A 24058-nucleotide genomic window follows, 5' to 3' on the forward strand; every position below is an offset into this window, starting at 1 on the left:
CTCGGAATCTTCACGGGATGTGATTAAAGTAAAACAAATGTATTTGTATGAGTCGGCTGATATTATTGGCTTTCTTCTTACAAAGAGAACTTACATATCATGAAACACACTAAAGTACTTTGAGAAAATCGTTTATGACATTAAGTGCATATGGAATACACAATCTAAATGTCAGATTTCCGTTCCAATTTGCGAAATCGATCAAATGTTCCATTACATCTTGCCCATCTTCCCGACAGTGTTGATCGTGGTTGCTGTTAAGAAGACAGAGATGGAGCCTGTGATCTTTTGGTTTCTCCGAGCGATCATCTGTACAACCAATGTGATACACGGTGAGTAGGACACAGAGTAATAACGCTTTGGTAATTTTAACTTGAAATCTTTAAGATTTCGATATGAATGTTTTAAGACATGTTTTAATAACTGAGAACTACCCCTTTTTCGTTCTCACAATTACAATTTTGAGACTTATGACATGAAAACACATCAGTGTGGCTAAAATGAATAAAAATACCGATTTTTTACATCTTTTTTTCTACATCTCCTAAGAAAATCAGCTTCTGTCAAACATTTGCTTATGTTCAAATATCAGGAAAACGCTTCTTGAAAACCTGTAATGATACAAGTTCAAACGTTTAAGGCTTACCGTATTCGACGTAATAAGCGTCCGGGGAGCTCTCAAAATTTGAAATAGGGGGCTCTTATTAGAATATTATTTTGGAGTTGAAAGATTCGTGGTTTATGCTGACAGCCTGAAATGTTTTTCCGACAGATATATTTTTCCAGAATATAATTGCCCATAATTAAGGGTTCATATAACACACAAGTGCGTATTATACATGAATAAATAAGTCTTGTGTACATTAATCAATCGGAGGGGTGCTAATTGGGATTGTTCACCAGCCAATATCTTAGCAAATATCGCCATGAGAGCTTATAAGAGCAGAACGCTTATTAAGTCGAATACGGTATTCGTTTTTAGTACCAATTCATTTAGTGTAGTCACATGTCAAAAACATGCAATTGTTGACGTGAACGACATCTAGTTCTCATTCACATGAACACGTCTAAAAGCTTTCCTTATGATTTGGAGAGGGACATTTTCAAACCTTTGCCGTTTTCATCAATACTATTGTCGTGTTCATGTGCGTCATGGTCAAAGGGATACACATTAAAAATAAACATTATTGTGTTATGATGTTATTGAACAAAATGGGATTGTTATGATGTCATTGACGAGTAAATGATTGTTTTATGATATCTTTGACCATTATGTGATTGTGCTGTGACTTCACAGAACCGTAAATGATTGTTACCATATTACTGAACATAAAAAGTTTGTTATGATTGTGATGTGATATAAGTGAACATATGGTTATTGTAGTATATAAAGTAATTGTGCTATTGAAAGAGCAAATCTTTCTACCGTCCTTGTTCCTACATGAGCAATGAAGACGGTCTTGCCAAACAAGAAATTAATGCGTCAACACATTAATTAGACCCAAACCTAAATGCGTCATGGAAGCCCTAAAGCTACGTTTGAAATTTAAAAACAACAATCTCATTATTCGGCAGACAACATATGTTTTTGAATGAAAAAGTGAGATTTCTTTTCTTAAAAACTTAACTCCTCCCATTTTGCCTTTCGCCATTCCGTTGATGTCTGTTCACGAACACACGGTGTCATCACTGATATTCAATGATCCATCAATATAACCTTCACGAATATTTTGAAAATGTGAAGAACATGGTTACATGAAAACGAATGTGGAATTTAACCAAAAGATGCCAGGATATCAGGACTCTCCACCAAATGTTAAAAAGGTGATTGTTACGTGTTGGTGCGTCACAGTCACCACCTAATTGATCGTTAGGGGATCGTCATACTGAACTATTATGTGAGTAACAATCACCTTCTAACTTGCGACAGGGGATCGCATATGAGACATACACTCGCGCAGTTAGTATGTAGTTCATTAAACCTGACTACACAAAATCGGATATATTAATTGGATATATGTTGTTGGAAAATGTTGGTGGCCTGATATTCGACAAACGGTGCGTTAAAACAGACCCATTATCGATTTGCAATGTCTTAAACGGCATTGTTTTCACACTTGTTAAAAAATGTCATGGAGAAAAACAGTAAAGCAAAATGCACGTGCAAGTTATGGCATTCGTAACTCGTGGTAGTGGCTATAAAAAGGCAAGCATAAGCCAATAATTTGTCAACATTTTTCAAATTCGAAAATGCTGAGACTCAGCGCTGCCGATCGGAACATCGCCATAGGACGTATCCGAAGAGGGGAACCGCAGTCTTCTGTTGCACGCCACTTTAACGCCCACCACATCATCATTTGTCGCCTTTGTGACCGGATACACACAGTTCAATTTCACTGCAGACCGTCAGAGAACCGGCCGACCAAGAGTTTCCACCCCTGCACATGATCGCTACATTCGGCTGTTCCACCTACGTCATCGCAATTGCACAGCTACGGAGACTGTAGGACGCATCTCTGGTTTGAGGAGGGTATCGGACCAGATTGTCAGGAACCATCTTTGCAAGGCTGGAATCCGACCCAGAAGACCAGTTATCGTCCCTGTTTTGCTACAGATCCATCGACAGCGACGCTTGCGTTGGTGCCATACCTTACAGAAACCTGCAGGAATTTGAGAAACTGGAGACAAGTGTCGTTTAGCGATGATTCACGATTTCTTCTTCACCAGTGAGATGGAGGACAATGTGTTTATCGTGGTCGAAATGAGCGTTTTGCCCAACATTGTGTACGTGAAATTGACAAATTCGGTGCCATGGTTTGGGGGCCATATCCTACACCACGAGATCTGACTTGGTTGTGGTTCAGGAAAATTTGACAGCAAATCGCTACATGAATCAAATTCTTCAACCTCACCTTCTTTCAATTATTGACCGCCAGAGGGAGCTGTTTCAACAGTACAACGCTCCGCCCCATACAGCTCGTGTCACGGTAGACTGCCTCCATGATACCAACATCAACGACTTGCCCTGCCAGTCGAGATCTCCAGATCTCAACCCAATCGAACACCTCTGGGATGAATTCGATCGACGTGTACGTCAACGTACAACTGGCCAACGCGTTACAAGCAGAATGGTGCAGAATTTGGTGACAGAATTCGTACACTTATCCAATCAGTGCCGAGGAGATGCAGAGCCGTGATTGCTGCACAGTCACACGAGATACTGAGTTCAGCGCAACCTTGTGGCCTTATGTGACATGACAATGAAAAGTTTCCAGTGCTTTTGTACAATGACAACATGTGACCATCGAGCTCCACAACTTCAATTTCCTTTGAATGGACATGAATAAATTGACTTTAACTTATTGGCATTACATTTTATGCTTATTTATCTATAAAGAAGCTGTGACTTAACATGCATGACAGGTGGCATGTCGCCTGGGGCGTCAATCAGCAATCCTTAACTACAAATCACAGACACCGTCACAAAGTACAGACAGGCCAATCTGTGACAGTTAATTATCTTTTAGTACTTTCAGTGTGTGGCGTCAGTGCGCCAACTTTGCAAGGCCACAAGGTATGACTTTAGTGATTGAATTTTTAACTAGTAATTCTTTATGCTTATAGATTATGTTAACCTGTATGTACATATTGTAAACGTACACACGTAAAAGTATTTGTGTGACAGTATCATAGAAGCATTTCATATACATATAATACTTTGCATCGGTTACTAAGGGGCTTTAATTGGTTGTTGCCCAAAACCATAAACGATTATAGAAGGTGACTACCCACAATTCAGTAATAAATCTCGCCACTGATGTTATTTATTTTTAAAAGTGATTTTTATTTTCACCCTGCAGTCGTCATGTTTTACGGGGAAAGACCAGTTCGTAGTTTGAGGGTGGAGGCTGGGAATCGTGGCTGTTCCCGAGAACTAATAAGTGGTCCAAACTAAGACGTTATTCACTGAGTATGCTGGATGTGTCGTGGTTGAAAGCAAATTGTTCGTCTTAACCTTTCAGAGGAATTATGTATGTCTTGAAGCCACTCAACATAGAGAATGCTTATTTTCCACCAGTGAGTCACCCTGAAATATAAGGACATAACAATAGCCTCTAAGAAATCAACAGTACAAACTGGTACGATTTCATTGATCTTGTATAGAATCGATAAGTCGTAAAGACAACATGCAGACGACGTCCTCTGCCACCCGTGTTTGTTTGTATCTGCACAAAGCAAATAATCTTACTTGGCATCAGAATACATACATGTAAATGAAAACAGTACAAACTACAGTATTTTTAATTGAGCAGGGACATGATACATACTTAGAACTGAATTCATGATCCATTCTATATCCAGTCTGCATCGTAGCTACAAACACAACACAGTATATTATTCCACAGACAAATGTGAATCATGTTGGATCTTTTCACCTATATCAATAGAGGACTATCAATCTAAACAATTATCTCTTTCCAATAAGTGATAGGCGATTATTAATAGCTTGTACCCCGACATTGGTACAATAGATGAAAACATATGCATGGCGAAGAATGTTATTCGCTTTGTGAATGTCTTCCTTTAGTTGTGCTACTATTTCATTGGTTTGTTTGTTTGATTGTTTGTTGTTTAACGCCGCACTCAGCTATATGACGGCGGTCTATAAATAATCGAGGCTGGAGCAGACAATTCAGTGATTGACATCATGAGCATCGATCCACGCAATTGGGATACGGTGACATGCATCAACCACGTCAGCGTGCCTGACCACCTGAGCTTTGTGCTCAGAAAGCTCATTCCCCTGGGGATTAAGCACGAGACCTGAATACAAGCGACACTAGTTTTGAAATGAGCGCCCGGACGCGAACAAACCAGCAAATAACTCAAGACCCCCTGCAATGAGTTCACGAAAATGTCTTTGCCAATGTCCGACAGATGGATGCCATCCTGTATGAACAAATCCCTGTCTGCTATGTTAATTTCATTGTGCCCGAGAACACGGCTGCCAAGGTCTAGTACACCTTTCCTACCAAATCTATTAAATCTATTCCTCTTGTGCTCCATCACTCTGCCGTCTGGTATACCCCGCCACGTGACTGTCTGCAGAACATCTGACCATATGACTTGTGTGTAGGGTATCATGTGATGAAGATCCCGATCCCTACCAAACGAAGAAGGAGCCATGCTGGTGGAGGAGAGCGCCTTAGTTTTTGTTGTAGAAATTGCAACAATGATTTCCACTTCATTCCTCTTCTCCCGAACCATGTTAAGCGTAGTCTATACTTATGTAGGACCAATCCTACTGGCTTTGCAACTGCTCTCCGGTGACCCCAGTTGATACGACTGCAGCCGACCAGCCATGCATATTTCTGTCAAAAATGAGTTGTTACAACATATCGATGTGAATGTACTTAGCGTTTGCAGCAGATTTCGATCTGTCTATGTGGTATTCCCTGTGTTGCTGCATATGTAGTGGCTCCACTCCTGAATGAGTGTGTGCCGTAGTATTTGAGTGAATGTTGAGGAACTGTAAAGCTTTCCGGAGTACTGTGGAGAACTGATATCTGCTGACAGCTTTACCTTTCAAATAGATGAAGAACTGGCCTTGTTGGGCTGAGCGTAAAGACAGATATGCGGTTAATGACCTGATTGGGCAAATTGTAGGATCAGACTTAGCTGGGATTATCAGAGTTTGACTTTGCCATGATGATCATTCTTCGAAAAGCGAATCGTAACGTGCACCGCCTGAGTCCTTATTCATCTTGGACACAATCGCTATCTCACCGATCCTTAGGAATGCAAAAATTGCCAAGTTAAACATGGCAGCAAATAAACAAGAGTCATAACCTGATGCACAAATAGCCTGGAGGGCACTGGGCAGCCTCTTCAACATGTCAATTGTGATTGGGTGTCTTGCGTCAGGTGTCGACACCAGAGCTGCTGTATTTCTGTATACCTGCATGCATTTTCGAACTAAAACCTTTTCAGTAGGATCAGACCAGCTACTAATTTTGTGATGTCTGCCAAGAGCTGAGAGATGCTGAGCTATAATTGAGCTTGCAAAGGCCTTTCAGGACATACTGGCTATGTAACATAAAATATCCTCTAGCGGCGGTGGCCAAATCAGAGGTGTTTTGTCAAATGACCTTAGTGCAGCTGCATAGTTGTGTTGAGTATTGCTTAAGACTGATGCTTTAATTAAAAACAAAGGCCTCCGATTTTAGATAAGCCACAGATTCTTGGGTACTGGTGTCGGTTTGGTTCTGGCTTCTGGTTTCAGCTGACGAAACTTTTGAAGATCAAACCGAGATAAGGAATCTGCAATGTTGTTTTTCAAAACTTGGTAAATACTAACCTTTGACTAATAAATTTATGTTGAGACAATGAAGGACAAACTGCCTTACAAACTGAAAAGTATTCTTACATTTAGTTGACTGCTTGTTCAGTATGGAAACAACTGCTTGGTTATCACTGTTTAATATTAACTTTTTGCCCCTGAGGGCATCAGCCCAAATGTTAACCGCAACATTGACTGGGAAGAATTCCAGCAGTGTGATGTTTCGTGTTAGGCCTAAAATACTCCAATGTTCTGGCCATGAACCGTTCGTCCAGCGTCCATGAAAGTACCCACATGACTCTCCTGATGCACTGTCTGTGTAGAGATGTAATGCATCATTGGTAATCCAGCATTGATCCAGGAATAATGACGTTCCATTATGATTGTCCAGGGATTAAAGCCAAATCTGAAAATCGCCTCCATATTCCTAGTAATCCTAACTATATGATGAGGCATCTTAATACCACAAATCGAATCAGTCGACTTGCTGTTTGGTTGTTCTGTTTGAGTTTATCTTTAGCATCCTGTATTTTGTCTGCTAGTTAACTCCATCCTGACTGTGTCTTGCTGAAATCCATGGAAGCTGATTAATGTGGTTGTGATACTGTTTTGTGACTGGCTATTGGGATTCCGAGTTGGTCGCAAGTTCCTCATATTGTTGACAGGACTAACTGACATTCAGACTTATCTCTTCTAGAACCTCGGCATAGGTAATCGTCCAAGTAATGCATTAACTCATCTTGAGAATTTCACTTTGTTTGAACTATCCACTGGATGAAGGTTTTCAAGATTTCTAATAAAGGAAAATCATGAGGGGGCGCCATGCATAACCGGAAAGCGCTTTGATGTCGGCCTTTGCTAAGTTGAGGCCCCGGTCCAAGCTGCTGAATCATCAAAACTGCATCGTCAATGAATGAATAGGTTACTGAACAAAGGCTGGGGCTGACGAAATCATTCACCGACATACTGTCTGGATACTATAAGTGGTGGATGAGGTGGTACCCATCTACTTCTTTCTTTGGAATGATTCCTATAGGAGAGATCCACAGGTTATGATATGAACCGGCCATTCGGCCTAATTGATTCATTGATTCTCAAGTACAGTTTGTTCCAAGTTGGGATCCTGAGCTGATTTTAGGTTATTACAAACGAAACTGGCCTCTCTGGGACCTGTGTAATGTAAAAGAAATCCTTCCGTGAAACCACAACGAAGAATATTGGCGTCAGTTAAGAATGGGTAGGACTCCAGGTATGCTAATAGCTTATCTACTTTGATAGGTGTGTGGCCCAATGCTTGCACGTTTGGGGAAGTTTCTGTTGCGATACTGAAATGTATTAACATCTGGGGTTGGTTGATTTCCTGTAACTGGTTGGTTTAATAGGCACTTTGGGAATGGGTGCCCCCCCACCACACTGTTAACAAACATGAAGAAAGCAGCAATGTTTCAATTTACCAGGGTCATTGAAATCCAAGCAAAAAAAACAACTTTTAAGAGATTGTGCAGGCTGCTTGAAAGGAGTGAAAGTGCGGTTCACAGGTTGAGGAGTGACATTCATGTACAGCATTCACAATTCCACGTTGATTGTGCCCCATGCCTTGTCCGTGGATCTACCCAACCTAAACTGCTTTTCATTATTTTGCCAAACCTGGTTTCTGCTGGCGGACAATCAAATTGTCTGCAAATATTTATGCATTTGCTCCAGCTTTTGGAGAATTTCTCCCGGTATATGCCGACATATATGATAAAGGCTGTTGTCCACTCTTCGACTGACTGAATGTCCTTCGACTGGCGTGACATTTCCAATTGGCCCATTGACATCGTCCTTCTTACCGAACGTACGAAGAAGAAATACCCTAAGATCATACATAATATGTTGCCTTTGAGATATGCGTTTGGCTGCTCGCTGGTGTACGCGAAAGAGGTTTGATGCAGTCACGTGCGTCACGTGATCGGTTTAAGATTACCCACACACTGGTGGAAGGGAGGCAAATCCACTGAACTGTGGTAGGGTGACTAACCTCCCACATACTGGTTTTCTCAAATTAGATTCGTGAATACCAGTTTTCATCACTGATTTTTAGTGATCCATGAATTTAGTTTTACCACTATTTTGCCACATGTAATCCGCTTCGGTGATTCTCTGGTGCTGACGTAATATAACAATGCAATAAACACTTTTTTAAAAAAGAATAACAATAACATTCTATTCAGTTTCCCACACGTTACTTCTTCTTTACTATGTGCAAGTCATTTTCCGATTCAACTGTATTATAAGCATGCAATAAAAGACTGTCCAAAACTGATTTTACAGTTGCATGTTATTGCGGAGATGGTGTGACATTGTGCATCGAGAGTGGGCGATATACAAACACTCAAAGGTCAGAACGATTATGTAAAATGTGTAATCGCCAAGATATAGAGAATAAATAAACATTTTTACTTGTATCTCCATTATTCTCCTATGTGAGGTGAGGTGAGGTGAAATAGGGTTTAACATCGCGTCCAAGATTATTGCACTTATATAGCGACGTGCGTGCGTGCGTGCGTGCGTGCGTGCGTGCGTGCGTGCGTGTGTGTGTGTGTGGCTGCTTGTACTAGTCCGGACGGATGCCGATTTATAGTGCTAGCCTACTGAGATACCATGCCGCAGTTTAACATGAATACTCCACTCATACACAGTATACTGACTCCGAGCCGACCAGTCCTTGTTTTAGCCCCTTACTGCCGAGTGCCAGGGTAACAACAAGTACCATATTTTAACGACTTTCGGTATGACGCGGCCGGAAATCGAACCCCGGAACTTCCGCTCTCCGGGCGGACGCTCTACCTCAAGACCACGGAGGAGGTGTTCTCTTATGTGAGAAAATATGCGTTCCTGCATACTACATTACTGATCCAAATATTGTGAAATTCAGACAATTGTTAAACAGTCATGTACATATACCACGCACTGTTATATAGAAGCACATTTGTAAATAATAGTTAAAAGTGTGCACAACACCTCTGTCATATGTACTATAGGCCTGTGGCAAAATTGATTGATATCTGCAATATTGCTTAATGCAGAGTTTTACAATCACGTATTTCACCAGCACCTTACGGGAACGATCTGCGCCATTTCAAAGCGTCAAACCAAATTGACTCATTCACTTCATTTATCTGTTTTCAGTCTACACCTACTCGAACGTGGCTCTTCACAAGCCAGCCAGTCAGGACTCCTACCGGGAGTTCTACCCACCATCTCTTGCAGTGGATGGAGACAATAGTACATTTCTTCACTCAGGCACAGTGGTGGCAGTCCCCTATCATTGGTGGGAAGTGGATCTCCTTAACTCCTACACCATACCCAGTGTCACCATCACCAGCAGAGATTGTTGTCGTAAGTATGCAGAATACCTTCACGAGAATGGACTATTGGTATCCCGAAAACGTGGTAGTGATAGTTTCACCTGAATAGACTAATGTTGTAGGAATCAAGAAATAGTGATAGTTTCACCTGAAGACACTATTGGTGTAGGTATCGCGAAATACGAGTGATAGTTTCACCTGAATAGACTGATGTTGTAGGCATCAAGAAATAGTGATAGTTTCACCTGAAGACACTATTGGTGTAGGTATCGCGAAATACGAGGGATAGTTTCACCTGAATAGACTGATGTTGTAGGCATCAAGGAATAGTGATAGTTTCACCTGAAGACACTATTGGTGTAGGTATCGCGAAATACGAGGGATAGTTTCACCTGAATAGACTGATGTTGTAGGCATCAAGAAAGATTGTGGTAAGTATACTCTTCAAAAAAGTAAACGCAAAGCCAGATTTGTGCGAGGTAGGAAAATATACTGAACAACAAAAGTTCCTGTGACATTGAATAAGATTTAATGCAAAGTAATGTTTTTTACCAAATCTGTAACAATTTCGGTTTGCAACAAATAAAAGTGTAAGTGTTCAAATGGTTTAATTTGCCATACTGATTCAGAAAATGTGTGATTTCATAAAATGTGCCAAATTGTCAATTTACAAATCAATAGCGTGTGTGTCCACATCTTGTTGCGATGCAAGCAACACATCTTCGTCTAATGAAATGGACCAGGCGTCACACAAAGGCCTGTGGGATATCTGTCCATATCTGCTGGAGCATGTTTTGAAGTTCCTGGAGTGTCTGTGGAACACGTGGTTGACGTCGAAGGCGCCGATCCATCTCATCCCACATGTGCTCGGTTGGGGAGAGATCAGGGGAGCGAGCCGACCAGCGTATGACATTCACGTTGTTTTGTTGAAGGGAATCCTGAACAAGTCGAGCAATATGAGGCCGGGAGTTGGCATGTTGAAAGGTAATGCCTGGGCCATGACGAGGCAAAAACGGTAGAACAACAGGGCCGATGATCTCGTCGCGGTATCGCTGTCCATTGAGATTTCCCTCTACCACTATCAAAAGGGTCGTCTGTCTTGCTGTAATCCCACCCCATACCATAACGCTGCCACCCCCGAACCGATCTTCTTCCATGACACAATGATTGACGTAACGTTCACCTCGACGTCGGTACACTCGAATCCGTCCATCGCTGTGGCTGAGGTGAAAACGGCGTCGACGTACGGTTTGTGAAGATATTCGTCGAAGGCCAGGGATGCTTCTTGCAGTCACTGTTTCTGGCTGGAATCGATTTCGTTGGTTGTGTTGTTCGAATCCAGTTGTCTTGTCGATTATTGGTTTCGCGTGGCCTGCCACTCCGAGGATGGTCTCTGACTGCATTCATCTGTTGCCATAAACACCAAATGGTGTTTCTGTGGACATGAAATTGTCTTGCAACATCACGTTGATTCGATCCTGCTTCAAGCATACCAATGGCTCTCGGACGCTCATTTTCGGAAAGGCGTGGCATTTCGTAATGTTGAACAATTGTGTAATTTTGTTGTTTTTCGGAGTGGTTGTTGTCAGCACGATGTTAAACAATGCATATGGAATCCCGTTAACGCACATGTTTTTATACCCATTCTTGGGTAGTGAAATGCATGGGGCTTGCATAAAAGTCAACTTTTGCATGCTTTTCTGCAGCAAAAGCTAACTACTGCAACGTGTGGGGTTGTGGTTGACGTCGGCGTAGCCGTCTATCCAATTCATTGTTGTTGTGTAGACTGTATGCGGTCGAGCGTTGTCCTGCTGGAATACACCGTTGCCGTTGGCTTCAATTGGAAGGACGTGTGGTTGTAGAATTTCGTTGATTCATTGAGCCGTAAGATTGGCCTATATACATGTATGGACGAAACCTGTCCTTCCATGATGAGAGATAGCCGCCCACATCAACACTACCCCCACCAAACCTGTCCACTTCCTGTCCGCAGTTTCCGGCGTAACGTTCTCCCCGACGTATGTAGACCTGTGCTCTTCCATCCCCTCGACGGAGGAGAAATGTTGATTCGTCGCAGTTGGGGCCATTCCTTGTGTTGACGACACCAATGCAGTCGTTGTTGACGATGTTGTCGACTCAATATGACGCGTAAAACAGGACGTCTTGCTCGTAGACCTGCTGCTCTTAATCGGTTTCGTACGGTTTGGTCGGAGATTCTGCGCAGTCCGGGTATTTTGGATGCGGTTGAGGTGGATGTGTTCGTCCATTCACGTGCGTAGGTGGCGCAGTCGGATGTAGCGATCTTGGACGTGGGTGGTTACTCTTGGTCGTCCCGACCTTGGCCGATCACGTGTTGACCCATGCTGTTGAAACCAATCCAATTGCCTTGTGATGGTGCTGGGTGCTACATTGAAAACCCTGGCTACAGCTGATCGGGATTCCCCTGGCTGCGAGCGGCCTATGACGTTGTTTCTTTGCACTTCCGTTAATCTTGGCATGTTGTTGAACTGTCACTGTTCGATTGATGCAGATGCCAGGCAATCAAAAACCCTGCACTTTAATATCGTTCATGGTGCTTCTGCACGTGCACTGCGTGCAGCTCCATAGCCCTTTTGTTAATGCACTGGGTGCGTTTTTCCGAATCGTACGTGTTTTCCGACTAATGGTTTGCATGTCCTTATTGTGATCATTTTACTCCGGGAAATTTGTCACTGACACTATAACACATTAAACCGCTTCATTTTGCACCTCTTGGTCCGCTAATTGGGCCAAACATATCCGTACTGCGTTTCTTTTTTGGAAGAGTATATATGGGAAATGTGATGCAGTTAGTTTCGCATGATTAGACTGTTGTTGTCATTTCAGCTGACATGAATATGATACAAAGATGCAAGTGTTTAATTTTGTATCCTTCTGTTGTTTATTATTCAAGGACAGATTAATTTTCTACAAATGAAATGAGGCCTCCATAAGATGTCGATCCATAACTCGGTTAGGTTTTGGACACACCTACAATATTTAAATTGCTCCAAAATACCTACACATCTCGTAAGAATCAAACCAAATCGATTAAACTGGCTGGGAGACTTGGCTAATTGTGTGTCATCGTACTCCTATGGGGTGGGAAGTTGCTCATGATATCAAACACAAGTAAAACAACCTCCATGTAAAACAATAATCAAAACAAATACTTCAACTTTCATCATTATCTCTTCTCCAGCTGGCCGATTCCGAAACTTTACAATTGACCTCACGTCTGAAGTCCTGCCCTCATCACAAGTTACGCGACTTTGTCACTACTACCCGGGGAGTTTCGCCCAATTCGCCACCCATACCATAGCATGTGATGAGACATTTACAGCACGAAAGGTCAAGGTCACTACGGATTCATCTGACGAGCGACCTTTTGATATAAGCGAGGTCACGGTCAAAGGTCTTCACGTGTGTGGAAGTAAGGCTCTAGCGATTACAAAATACTCTCGATTATGCATCAGTTTCCAGCCCAAAACAAAACAAACGCTGAAACATATTCATTTGCTATAAAAGTTTTCTAGCACACACACACACACACACACACACACACACACACACACACACACACACACACACACTCACTCACTCACTCATTTGCGCGCGCACCAAGCCTACCCCACTCAAATTATTAAATGGTCTATCTATAATATAATTGTGTTTGCCAAGTTTACCAAGATGTTGCTTTTATGCTTTTGTGTTTTGTTAACCGAATTTCTTTTTGACAACGTCTATAGATCACTGGCTGCAATTTACATTGAATGCTGACAAAAAACGCTCGGAAGCCCCACTACACCAGGTCCAGGTGGAATCCACACTGGGATGTGCCCAACGCTGCCGAGAAGATATAGATTGTGACGCCTTTCAGACACTGGCGTCATCTAGTAGTGTGACCTGTCAACTGTTTGTTGGTAGATCTGGTGATACTGTCAGTGATGCTAATTGGAAGTATTACAGTTTTTCAGGATAAAAACACTTAGTGAACCCTCTTGAATGATGTTATACGTGTTGGCACATAATATCATTGACTGGTCTACTTTGATCCAAATGAATTTTGTTTGTATAATAACAAAAGCCGTAAAATGATGGTACTTGTTGTTACACTGTCTGGCATTCTGTACTAAGGGGATCAAACAAGGACTGGTCGGATCAGAGTCAGTGTAATGTGTATTAGTACGGTATCCATTCTAAACTGCGGCATGGTATCTCGGTGGGCTAGCATTTTAAAGCTGGCATAAGTCCAAGAGCACACACATACACACACACGTCGCATAGTACAAGCACACACACACATGTGCGTGCACTGCATAAATAAGTGCAACAGTCTTAAATGCTACGCTAAACCCCATTTCACCTCAATTTATTTAGATAATTTCTTCGAGGTACAATCGAGCTCCGAAGAGCGTCATACGACTCTTGCTCAAAGGCTGTTTGATCAATGTTACAACATTCAAGGCTTTCAAAACAAATTATGGTATGCATGTCGAGGACATTTCCAAATTTGACGCATCAGTGAATGTACTGTTTGAAGACATTCCCTATGTTAACTTGTACCACATGTTACCCTGTTTTTAGATGAACAAATCACTTGCCTGTGTTTTTGGGACGGGTGCCACCGATGGGACGGACACTATTACACTCACCGTTTCACGAACACCGGGTGTCATCACTATTTGGTTAAGGTTCATAAACACATGCTTATGGTAGAATCGAAATCGTACAATGGATATTCCTTATGATGATGCAACGGTCCTTGTCGCTGCTGTTTTATACCATATTTTCACATCTGTAGTGTTATCTGAATAATTATGGGAAATTGTAGATCATGTGTTATTTGCTACCCTGACAAAAAGTGTATTGTTCGTATATGTGATATTCTATCAATTGAACCCCAATGCAAATAAAATACTTTCGATTTGAACCATGACATAGACTAACGTGTTTTATCGAAAGAGCTGATGGGCATATTTTTTCATGTCGAGGGTATACGCTTTGCCTTCAAGTAGGAAAGAACTCTTTTTATGGTGAGTGAGAAGTGTTTCGTAAACAAGCAGTTATATATTAACGTGGCAGATGATTGCAAAATATAAAATCCTTATCTAGACCAATAGGTCAAATAGATAGTTTGATGCAAATTTATATTTGATAGCTGAACATTCAATTTGTTGTTTGATCGTGTAAGTTGTCACATAAAGGGTCTTCAGCCTCAAAGAAAAGGATTTCAGTTTCGTCCATTCTATTCATTTTCAGAAATGTTTTATCATTTACACTTCTTATCGCTGTTACATTTGCATCTGTGTGTATTTGTGAAGACCAAGTCTCACACGAGAGCGTTTACGTTTACTTCTTACTTCTTATCAAAACCATGATCGCTGTTACACTTCCCTTTGCCTCGTATACTTGTGAAGACGAAGTCGTAACTTGGACTGTTTACAGTGAGTGAGTGACTTGGGTTTAACGCCGCTTTTAACAATATTCATTTATATAGCGGCGTGTCAGCTTAATGTGGGAGGAAAGCCCGAAGTGATGCAGGTCTCAGACGTTTACCACTTCGGTGAAACCCACGAGCACGGGTATGGTGCTGACAAACCTAGAAACATAATCGGGGCGAACCGGGATTAGAACCCACAATCATAGGTTTCTGACGTGCCCAAGGGACGCAACTCTGCACAGCGAATCGCGACGCCTTAGGCGACTGGGCCACCCGTGGCCCCTGGACTGTTTACAACTGATATCTTGTTTCTCATGACAGGCACCAAGTTTTCTGAAACATACCCCTCATATCCCCAGAGCAAAAAAGGTTGGCCTTCAGTAGGTCTGCGCATGGTAATTGTACATATTCCTTATTTATGGTAAGTATTTAATAATTTTAATAATTTTCGTAGGAACAACGTGAACGTGATATGGCAGATGTGTACCATGTTTATAAGCTGGTGAGAAGACCTGTGAATGTAACAAAATAAATGCTATATGGCGGATTGTCTGACAAGGTATGTCATCACATGGACCATGTAGTTAATGAAACCAGTAATTATCAACAATAAAATGTAACATTTTGTTTGGAAACTAAATTGTATATCAGGCTATTTTAAATGGAAGCTACTTACTTTCGCATGTTTCCTATAGCATATGGCTATTTCAACATCAAAATAATAATTAACTTCTAGAATAATCTATACTATGATTCCAATCAACAAAACCAACAGAATGTGAAAGGACGGGTACAGATTAAGTATGTGTGGCTTTAACCTTATTGCGAGCATTCAGCTCTGAAATTGGGATACGTTGACAAGTCAGCGAGCCTGACCACACGATCCCGTTATTACAAGAATAGTCGCCTTTTACGGCAAGCATGGGTTGCTTGTGACCTATTCTACTCCAGAACTTCACGGGTCAGAAAATTGTTAATTACACTGACTGTGTCTGTTCTGCGCATATGGAACATAAAATATTTAATGTCGTCCAATCCGTTTCCATGAGCGAAATCGATCATATATTCCGTTCCTACTCGCTCATCAGTGTTGATCGTGGTTGCTGTTAAGAAGACAGAGATGGGGCCTGTAATCTTATGGTTTCTCCATGCGATCATCTGTACAACCAATGTGATACACGGTGAGTAGGACACAGAGTAATAACGCTTTGGTTATTTGGACGGGGTTGGATAAGAGTCCTTCTGTGCCACTTGAAATATCAACTGTTAAAGTCAGGGACATGTTTGACATGTTGATATGAAAATAATTTGACATGTTCAAATGGTTGACAACCAGCCTGTTTTCGTTCTCACATTTGCACATGTTGGACTTTTGACATAAAAACACATAAGTATGGTTAAAATGAATAGAAAGACCCATTTTTGAAAATTCATAAGAAAATCTAAGTGTGAGCGCCTCAGTGACCCAATACGTTTTCTACTATGTGGTTGAACGGTTTTTATCTAAATCTCCTCAGAAAATCTGTTCTGTTTACTTGCTAAGATGTATGTCCAAATAGTAGTATTTGAAGAAGAAAAAAACACTTCCTGAAAATCTTTAACATTAGAACTTAAAGATTTACACATGTTTGCCTAAGGTGAACATAGTCATTTAGTGTGCTCACAAAGCCCCGTGAAGATTCGAGACTATAGAGGCGGTTATGCTTTTCGTAAGAGGCGACTAATGGGATCGGATTTTCAGGCTCGCTGACTTGGTTGATGCATGTCATTGTCTTCCAATTGTGTGGATCGAAGCTCATGATATCAGTCACTGGTTTGTCTGGTCAGCGAGCCTGACCTCCCGATCCCGGTTGTATTCTACCCTGGATCTTCATGAGTCTTTTAGTGACGAGTTTCTATGCTTCGCTGTGCGGATGGTGGGCGTCGTGTTTACACGCGTCTCGGGGAACGTTATGTACGAAACTGCATTCGGATGTGGACAGATTTGCCGGTGGTGGTAGTGTGATGATGTGGGCGGACATCCCCTACACTGGTAGAACATACACTGTACGTGGTGCCCGACCTTCCTATTATGCAACAAGCGAACTTCATTTTCCAACAAGACACCGCCCGACCTCATACGGCAAGATTGACAACAGTTTTTTGTCAGGAATCACAACATCCCGATCCTGCCAACATCCAGATGAAGACATATGACATTCACCTTGAAAATCTACAGTTCCATGTGTGCCATATGGAACCTCGGTCAATGAAAATGATGTGTGACAATTTTGAACATTCCATTACCATCTGTTGATTATTTATATGATATATAAAATATACATGAAAATGAATGGTGGTGCCACGTAGTCCTGTGCACACAGCTGTAGTATACAGACACACATGGTTACACACAGCTGCAGCATATATACACATGGTTACACACAGCTGCAGCATAACGACAAAAATGGTTACACACAGCTGCAGCATACAGCCACACATGGTTACACACAGCTGCAGCATACAGCCACACATGGTTACACACAGCTGCAGCATACAGACACATGGTTACACACAGCTGCAACATAGTCACACATGGTTACATACAGCTGTGGTATACAGATCACAAATCAGGTGAAGTAAAGCAACGTCGGTCTAGGAGAGTAGTTGGATTGGTGACCACGTTCAGCAGCTTGACTCCTGAGAGTTTCTAGAGCTTCGGTCCTGCCCCACACTGAAGCATGTACCACATGTGGGGTCTCCTTAGGAAACGTGCCTCTGTTCACCCAGCAGTGAGTGGGTACCCGGTAGGATGAGATGGTAATGTGGCTGTTAACCTTCTAGCGCCTCACAGGCAGCTCGGTTTGTATACTCCACAGGGAGCTGAGAATGAAAATCGATTGTTCACTGATCCATTGACCGGGTAATAATAGTGAAGCGCTATGAGCATCCACTTGGTGAATGGAATCAGGTACATTATAAATGCACTTCTTCTTATTATTATTACATCTAAAATCACCATTGCGGGGTGTTTTTGCAGAGTATATCATAGTTTTCTTAGGTTAGTACGAGACTGTAATGCTTTTAACTAAAGCGAATGAATAGCGTTTGTTCCCTCGAAACATGAGCCACGAAGTGTGTTTGTCATTAACGGTAAGATTTTCTTTACTTCTTTAAGTGACTCTAATTTTACCCTGCAATCCTCAGGACTAATAGGGGTAGACCGTTTGTATTCAGAAAACAACGGAAAAAACGTATTGTGGATAAAAAACAACAAATTAGCTGTCTCCACCTTTCAAATAAAATATAATTATGTCTGGAAGCGACCCTACACAGTGAATGCTTAGTTCACACCAATCAGTCACGCTTCAGCACTAACGGGTACCACACTAGGTATAATTGATCTTGTGCAGTATCAATAAGTCTTAAAGGGCCTTAACATAAAAGCAACAACAAGACGACGCCATCTGCCATTGGTGTAAGTTATTTTTGTCTTAACAATGCAAATAATCAAACATGGTATTAGAATATATATATGAAATAAGTTCACAAATATTTTGAGTTTAGCTGAATCGTGATTCGTACTTCATAACGGAATAACAATGTTTTTTTTCTACTTATATGTTTGTTTGTTTGTTGTTCAACACCGCACTCGGCAATATTCCAGCTATATGACGGCGGTCTGTAAATAATCGAGTCTTGACCAGACAATCCAATCATTGATATCATGAGCGTCGGCCGTAAGAGGCGACTAACGGCATAGCCTGGTCAGGCTCGTTGACTTGATTTGATGCATGTCATCGTACCCCATTTGCGTGGATCGATGCTCATGATATAAGGCCAGTATGTCAAGTATGAGGAAGAAATCCGACAAAACCATGCATCAGTATAATCAACTTTTAACTTGACTCCAAAGCTCCATAAAAAATCGTACAAAGAGATACATATTGCAAAAAGATTAACAATAATCCTTTATACAATCAGGAAGGACTGTCTTTATATTCACAGAAAGTATTTGAGATATGTGAAATAAATACTATGTGGATTCGCAAAAACTCAAAGGATTTGCAATCTTGGAAAAGAACCAAGTTCCATTCTGTCACAACATTTGATTTTTCAACTTTGTACACCACTATCCCACATGCCAAACTTAAGGAAAAACTTAATTCCTAGATCCATGGGGCTGACGACAGATACAGTTACGTATCTATATATAAAGTGAGTGAGTGAGTGAGTGAGTTGGGTTTAACGCCGCTTTTAACATTATTCCCGTTATATCGCGGCGTGTCAGCTTAATGTGGGAGGAAAGCCCGAAGTAATGCAGGTCTCAGACGTTTACCACTTCGGTGAAACCCACGAGCACGGGTATGGTGCTGACAGACCTAGAAACATAATCGGGGTGAACCGGGATTCGAACCCACAATCATAGGTTTCTGGCGTGTCCAGGGGACGCAACTCTGCACAGCGAATCGCGGCGCCTTAGACGACTGGGCCACCCGTGCCCCCCTTTATATAAAGCAAATGCCATCTGAAGTTTACTGGGGAAATACTATGTGAAATGCTGGACTTCCTCATTGATAACAACTACGTAAAGTGTGAGGGTAAGCCATTTAGGAAAGAAGAAGGCATCTCCATGGGTACCAATTGTGCTCCCCTTCTTGCGGATCTGTTTCTTTAGGCATGTGAATCGGAATTCGCAAAGTCAAAAGGTAATATGGCCAAGAGGTTTAACTTACACTTCAGGCATATCAATCACATAGCCAATTCCCTCCCACCTAAACTAGAACTGAAGGGACCAATGAGACTGCCTCATATGTTAAATATTTAGATCTAAGCATTAAAATTCAGAGTGTAAAAACAGTCTCCACAAGACTGGATAGACAACTTTAGTGCATGTACTTTCTACCAAAATTTCAGGGAGCGTCAAACGACAAAAAAAAAATGTCCGGTGCAATTCCCTATTTTGACTTGTACCATATGTTACCGTGTTTGTTCATGTGCCCTTCGCTGCCGAGAAGAGATAGATTGGGATGCTTTTAAGACTCTGGCGTCATCTAGTAGTGTGACGTGTCAATTGTTTGTTGATAGATCTGGTTATACTGTCAGTGATGCTAATCGGAAGTATTACAGTTTTTAAAGATAAAAACACTTGGGGGGGAAACATGTTGGTATAAAACATCATTGACAAACCTTAGGTCATTTAAATAATTTCGAGATAGAATCGAGCCTTCTCTTCTGGGGCGTCTCGCTCTGGCTCCTATTACCAGACATGGCTCTTGTCAATGCAGTTGTTTTGATAACACATTGACACATCAGACGAATGACTATAAATTATGTTGTTATTAACAATATCTTAACAATTACACCCATTTATAAATGAAACACAGTTACTTTTCCACTACGATATATTCACCCTCATTGTCCTATAGACCCGTGAAGATTCCGGGGTAGAATAGGTCATCAGCAACACAGGCTTGCCGTAAAAGGCGACTATGCTTGTCGTAAAAGGCGACTAAAGGGATCGGGTGGTCAGGCTCGCTAACATGGTTGATACATGTCATCGATCCCAATTGCGTGGATCGATGCTCATGATATTAATCACTGGATTGTCTGGTCCAGACTCGATTATTTACAGACCGCCGTCATATAGCTGCAATATTGCTGTGTGCGGCATTAAACAATAAACCAACCAACCAACATTGTCCTATATTCACCTCAAAAGCCACGTTATCTCATATTCGCCTATTACGCCGTAATTCAGTGTATGGAGTTGCGTCCCTTTGCCACTGCCAGGATCCACTTACCCCATATAAGCTTCGATTAATATATTTTGATCTGCCAGCATCAAGTGGTGTTCATTAAAGCCGTTCGGATTCCTGGTAAAAATGTCCTAGCATCCCAATTGCGTGAAACGATGCTCATGATGACAATCACTTGGTTGTCTGGTCCATACGCGATTATTTATAGTGCGACGTTATATAACAACAAACAATCTGTCATAGTATGAAAACCCAATTTACTCATTTACTTGATTTATGTTTTCAGTCAACTCGTTCTCGAACGTGGCTTTACACAAGCCAGCAAGTCAGGACTCCTTCCGTGAAACCAATCCACCATCTGCAGCTGTGGATGGAGATGATACTACTTTCATTCACTCGGACATGGTGGTGGCAGTCCCCTATCACTGGTGGGAGGTGGATCTCCTCAACTCCTACACTATACCCAGTGTCACCATCACCAGTAGAGACTGCTGTGGTAAGTATGTAGAATATTTTGCCTTGAATAGACTGATGCTGTTGGTATCACGAAATAGTGATAGTTTCACCTGAACAGACGGATGCTGTAGGCATCAAGAAATGGTAAACAGTGATAATTTCATCTGAACAGACAGATATTGTAGGCATCGTGAAATAGTGACAGTTTCACCTGAATAGACTATTGGTGTAGGTATCACGAAATACGAGTGATAGTTTCACCTGAATAGACTGATTTTGTAAGTATCATAAAATAGTGATAGTTTCACCTGAAGACACTATTGGTAAAGGTATCACGAAATACTACGAGTGGTAGTTTCACATGAATAGACTTATGCTGTAGACATCACGAAATAGTGATAGTTTCTCCTGAATAAACTGCTGTTACAATCTCTCTGGCATACACATGTGGTGCGCACAGAATAATGGCGACACTGCCGACATTAACTGAATAGATTGTTCTGGTAAGAATATGGGAAATGTGATGCAGTCAGTTTCGCATGATTAGACCGTTGTGGTCATAATTTCAGCTGACATGAATATGATACAAAGAAGCAAGTGTTTAGTCTTGTATCCTTCTGTTATTTATTATTCAAGGACAGATTAATTTCCTACAAATAATATGAGGCCTCAATTAGGTGTCGATACATTACTCGGTTAGGTTTTGGACACACGTACCATTTTAAAAATTGCTCCCAAATACCTATACTTCTCGCAAGAGTCAACCAAAATCGACAAAACTGACTCGGAGACTTGGCTGATTGTGCGTCATCGTACGCACACGGCGTGGGAAGGTGCTCGTGATATCAACCACTGGTAAAACAACCTCCATGTAAAACAACAATCAAAAAGATACTTCAACTTTCATCATTATCTCTTCTCCAGCTGGCCGATTCCGAAACTTTAGAATTGACCTCACATCTGATCACCTGCCCTCAGCACAAGTCACGCGACTTTGTCACTACTACTCGGGGAGTTTCACTCAATTCGCCACCCGTACCATAGCATGTGATGAGACATTTACAGCAGGAAAGGTCAAGGTCACTACGGATTCATCTGACGGGCGACCTCTTGATATAAGCGAAGTCAAGGTCAAAGGTCTTCACGTGTGTGGAAGTAAGGCTCTAGCGACTACGAAATACTCTCGATTATGCATCAGCTTCCAGGCAAAAAACAAATAAACGCTTCATATAAAGCAGTTTGAAACATGTTCATTTGCTGTAAAAGTTTTCAAGTATATTGTTTGATGAAAGTGGGTAGTGTGGTATCTTGTTCAGAGCAACTTCCAATCTTCCAAACATAAAGAATCTAATGTTATAATTTACACTGTGATCGTAAGGGACTGACCATTCTATATTCTTATGGAACCCGGAAAGCTTTCCCTCAAAAAAGTCTTTAGCCGAAAATGTCTGAAAAATCACATGACCTGAGGTCTACCGAAAATGCTGAATGTTTCTGAAAACTAATAAGATGTGGGCAAAATAATTAAAATGTTGGACTTCTCCTCACAGAAAACGCCATGAATGCCCTAAAGGGAACTGTAATCTCCACAAATGAAATATCAGCTGCACCTTAAAACACACATATGTTGCTTTTATGCTTTTCAAACATTTTTGTTAACCGAATTTCCTTTTGTTACACCTTCTATAGATCACTGGCTGCAATTTACATTGAATGCTGACACAAAACGCTCGGAAGCCCCACTACACCAGGTCCAGGTGGAATCCACACTGGGATGTGCCCAACGCTGCCGAGAAGATATAGATTGTGACGCCTTTCAGACACTGGCGTCATCTAGTAGTGTGACCTGTCAACTGTTTAATGGTAGATCTGGTGATACTGTCAGTGATGCTAATTGGAAGTATTACAGTTTTTGAGGATAAAAACACTTAGTGAACCCTCTTGAATGATGTTATACGTGTTGGTACATAATATCATTGACTGGTCTACTTTGATCCAAATGAATTTTGTTTGTATAATAACAAAAGCCGTAAAATGATGGTACTTGTTGTTACACTGTCTGGCATTCTGTACTAAGGGGATCAAACAAGGACTGGTCGGATCAGAGTCAGTGTAATGTGTATTAGTACGGTATCCATTCTAAACTGCGGCATGGTATCTCGATGGGCTATCATTTTAAAGCCGGCATAAGTCCAAGAACACACATATACACACAAACGTCGCATACAAGCAAACACACACACACGCGTTGGTTTGTTGGTTGGTTTGTTGTTTAACGCCGCACACAGCAATATTCCAGCTATATAACGGCGGTCTGTAAATAATAGAGTCTGGACCAGACAATCCAGTGGTTGATATCATGAGCATCGATCCGAGCAATTGGGATCGATGACGTGCTTCAACCAAGTCAGCGAGCTTGACCACCCGATCCCGTTAATGGCCTTTTGCGACAAGTGCATGCACGTCACTGCATAAATAAGTGTAACAGTCTTGAATGCTAGCTAAACCCTATTTCATCTCAGCTTATTAAAATAATTTCTTTTTGAATTTCGCGGTACAATCGAGCTACGAAGAGCGTCTTAAGGCTCTTGCTCAAAGGTTGTTTGATCAATGCTAAAACATTCAAGGCTTTCAAAACAAATTATGGTTTGCATGTGGAGGACATTTCCAAATTTGACGCATCAGAGAATATACCGTTTGATCATATTCCCTA

The 24058-nt window shown here is 41.5% G+C and overlaps 2 protein-coding genes and 2 pseudogenes across 2 annotated transcripts; 2 read left to right on the forward strand and 2 right to left on the reverse strand.

Annotated features, from left to right (window-relative positions):
* Positions 1-271: 271 nt before the first annotated feature.
* Positions 272-13690, forward strand: LOC139448770 (fucolectin-like). Its single transcript, XM_071230310.1, has 4 exons — positions 272-332; positions 9512-9721; positions 12911-13141; positions 13458-13690. The coding sequence occupies exons 1-4, from the start codon at positions 272-274 to the stop codon at positions 13688-13690; spliced, it is 735 nt and encodes a 244-aa protein (XP_071086411.1).
* Positions 4841-6718, reverse strand: LOC139444288 (uncharacterized; annotated as a pseudogene).
* On the reverse strand, positions 7676-8160 carry LOC139444298 (uncharacterized; annotated as a pseudogene).
* A 5998-nt stretch (positions 13691-19688) lies between the features above and the next one.
* On the forward strand, positions 19689-23261 carry LOC139453702 (fucolectin-1-like). Its single transcript, XM_071235177.1, has 4 exons — positions 19689-19767; positions 21176-21385; positions 22270-22500; positions 23035-23261. The coding sequence occupies exons 1-4, from the start codon at positions 19689-19691 to the stop codon at positions 23259-23261; spliced, it is 747 nt and encodes a 248-aa protein (XP_071091278.1).
* Positions 23262-24058: the final 797 nt, after the last annotated feature.

The sequence above is a fragment of the Haliotis cracherodii genome, unplaced genomic scaffold (assembly GCF_022045235.1).
Source record: "Haliotis cracherodii isolate W230 unplaced genomic scaffold, xgHalCrac1.p SCAF_10, whole genome shotgun sequence".
In the NCBI taxonomy this organism is placed as follows: Eukaryota; Metazoa; Mollusca; class Gastropoda; order Lepetellida; family Haliotidae; genus Haliotis; species Haliotis cracherodii.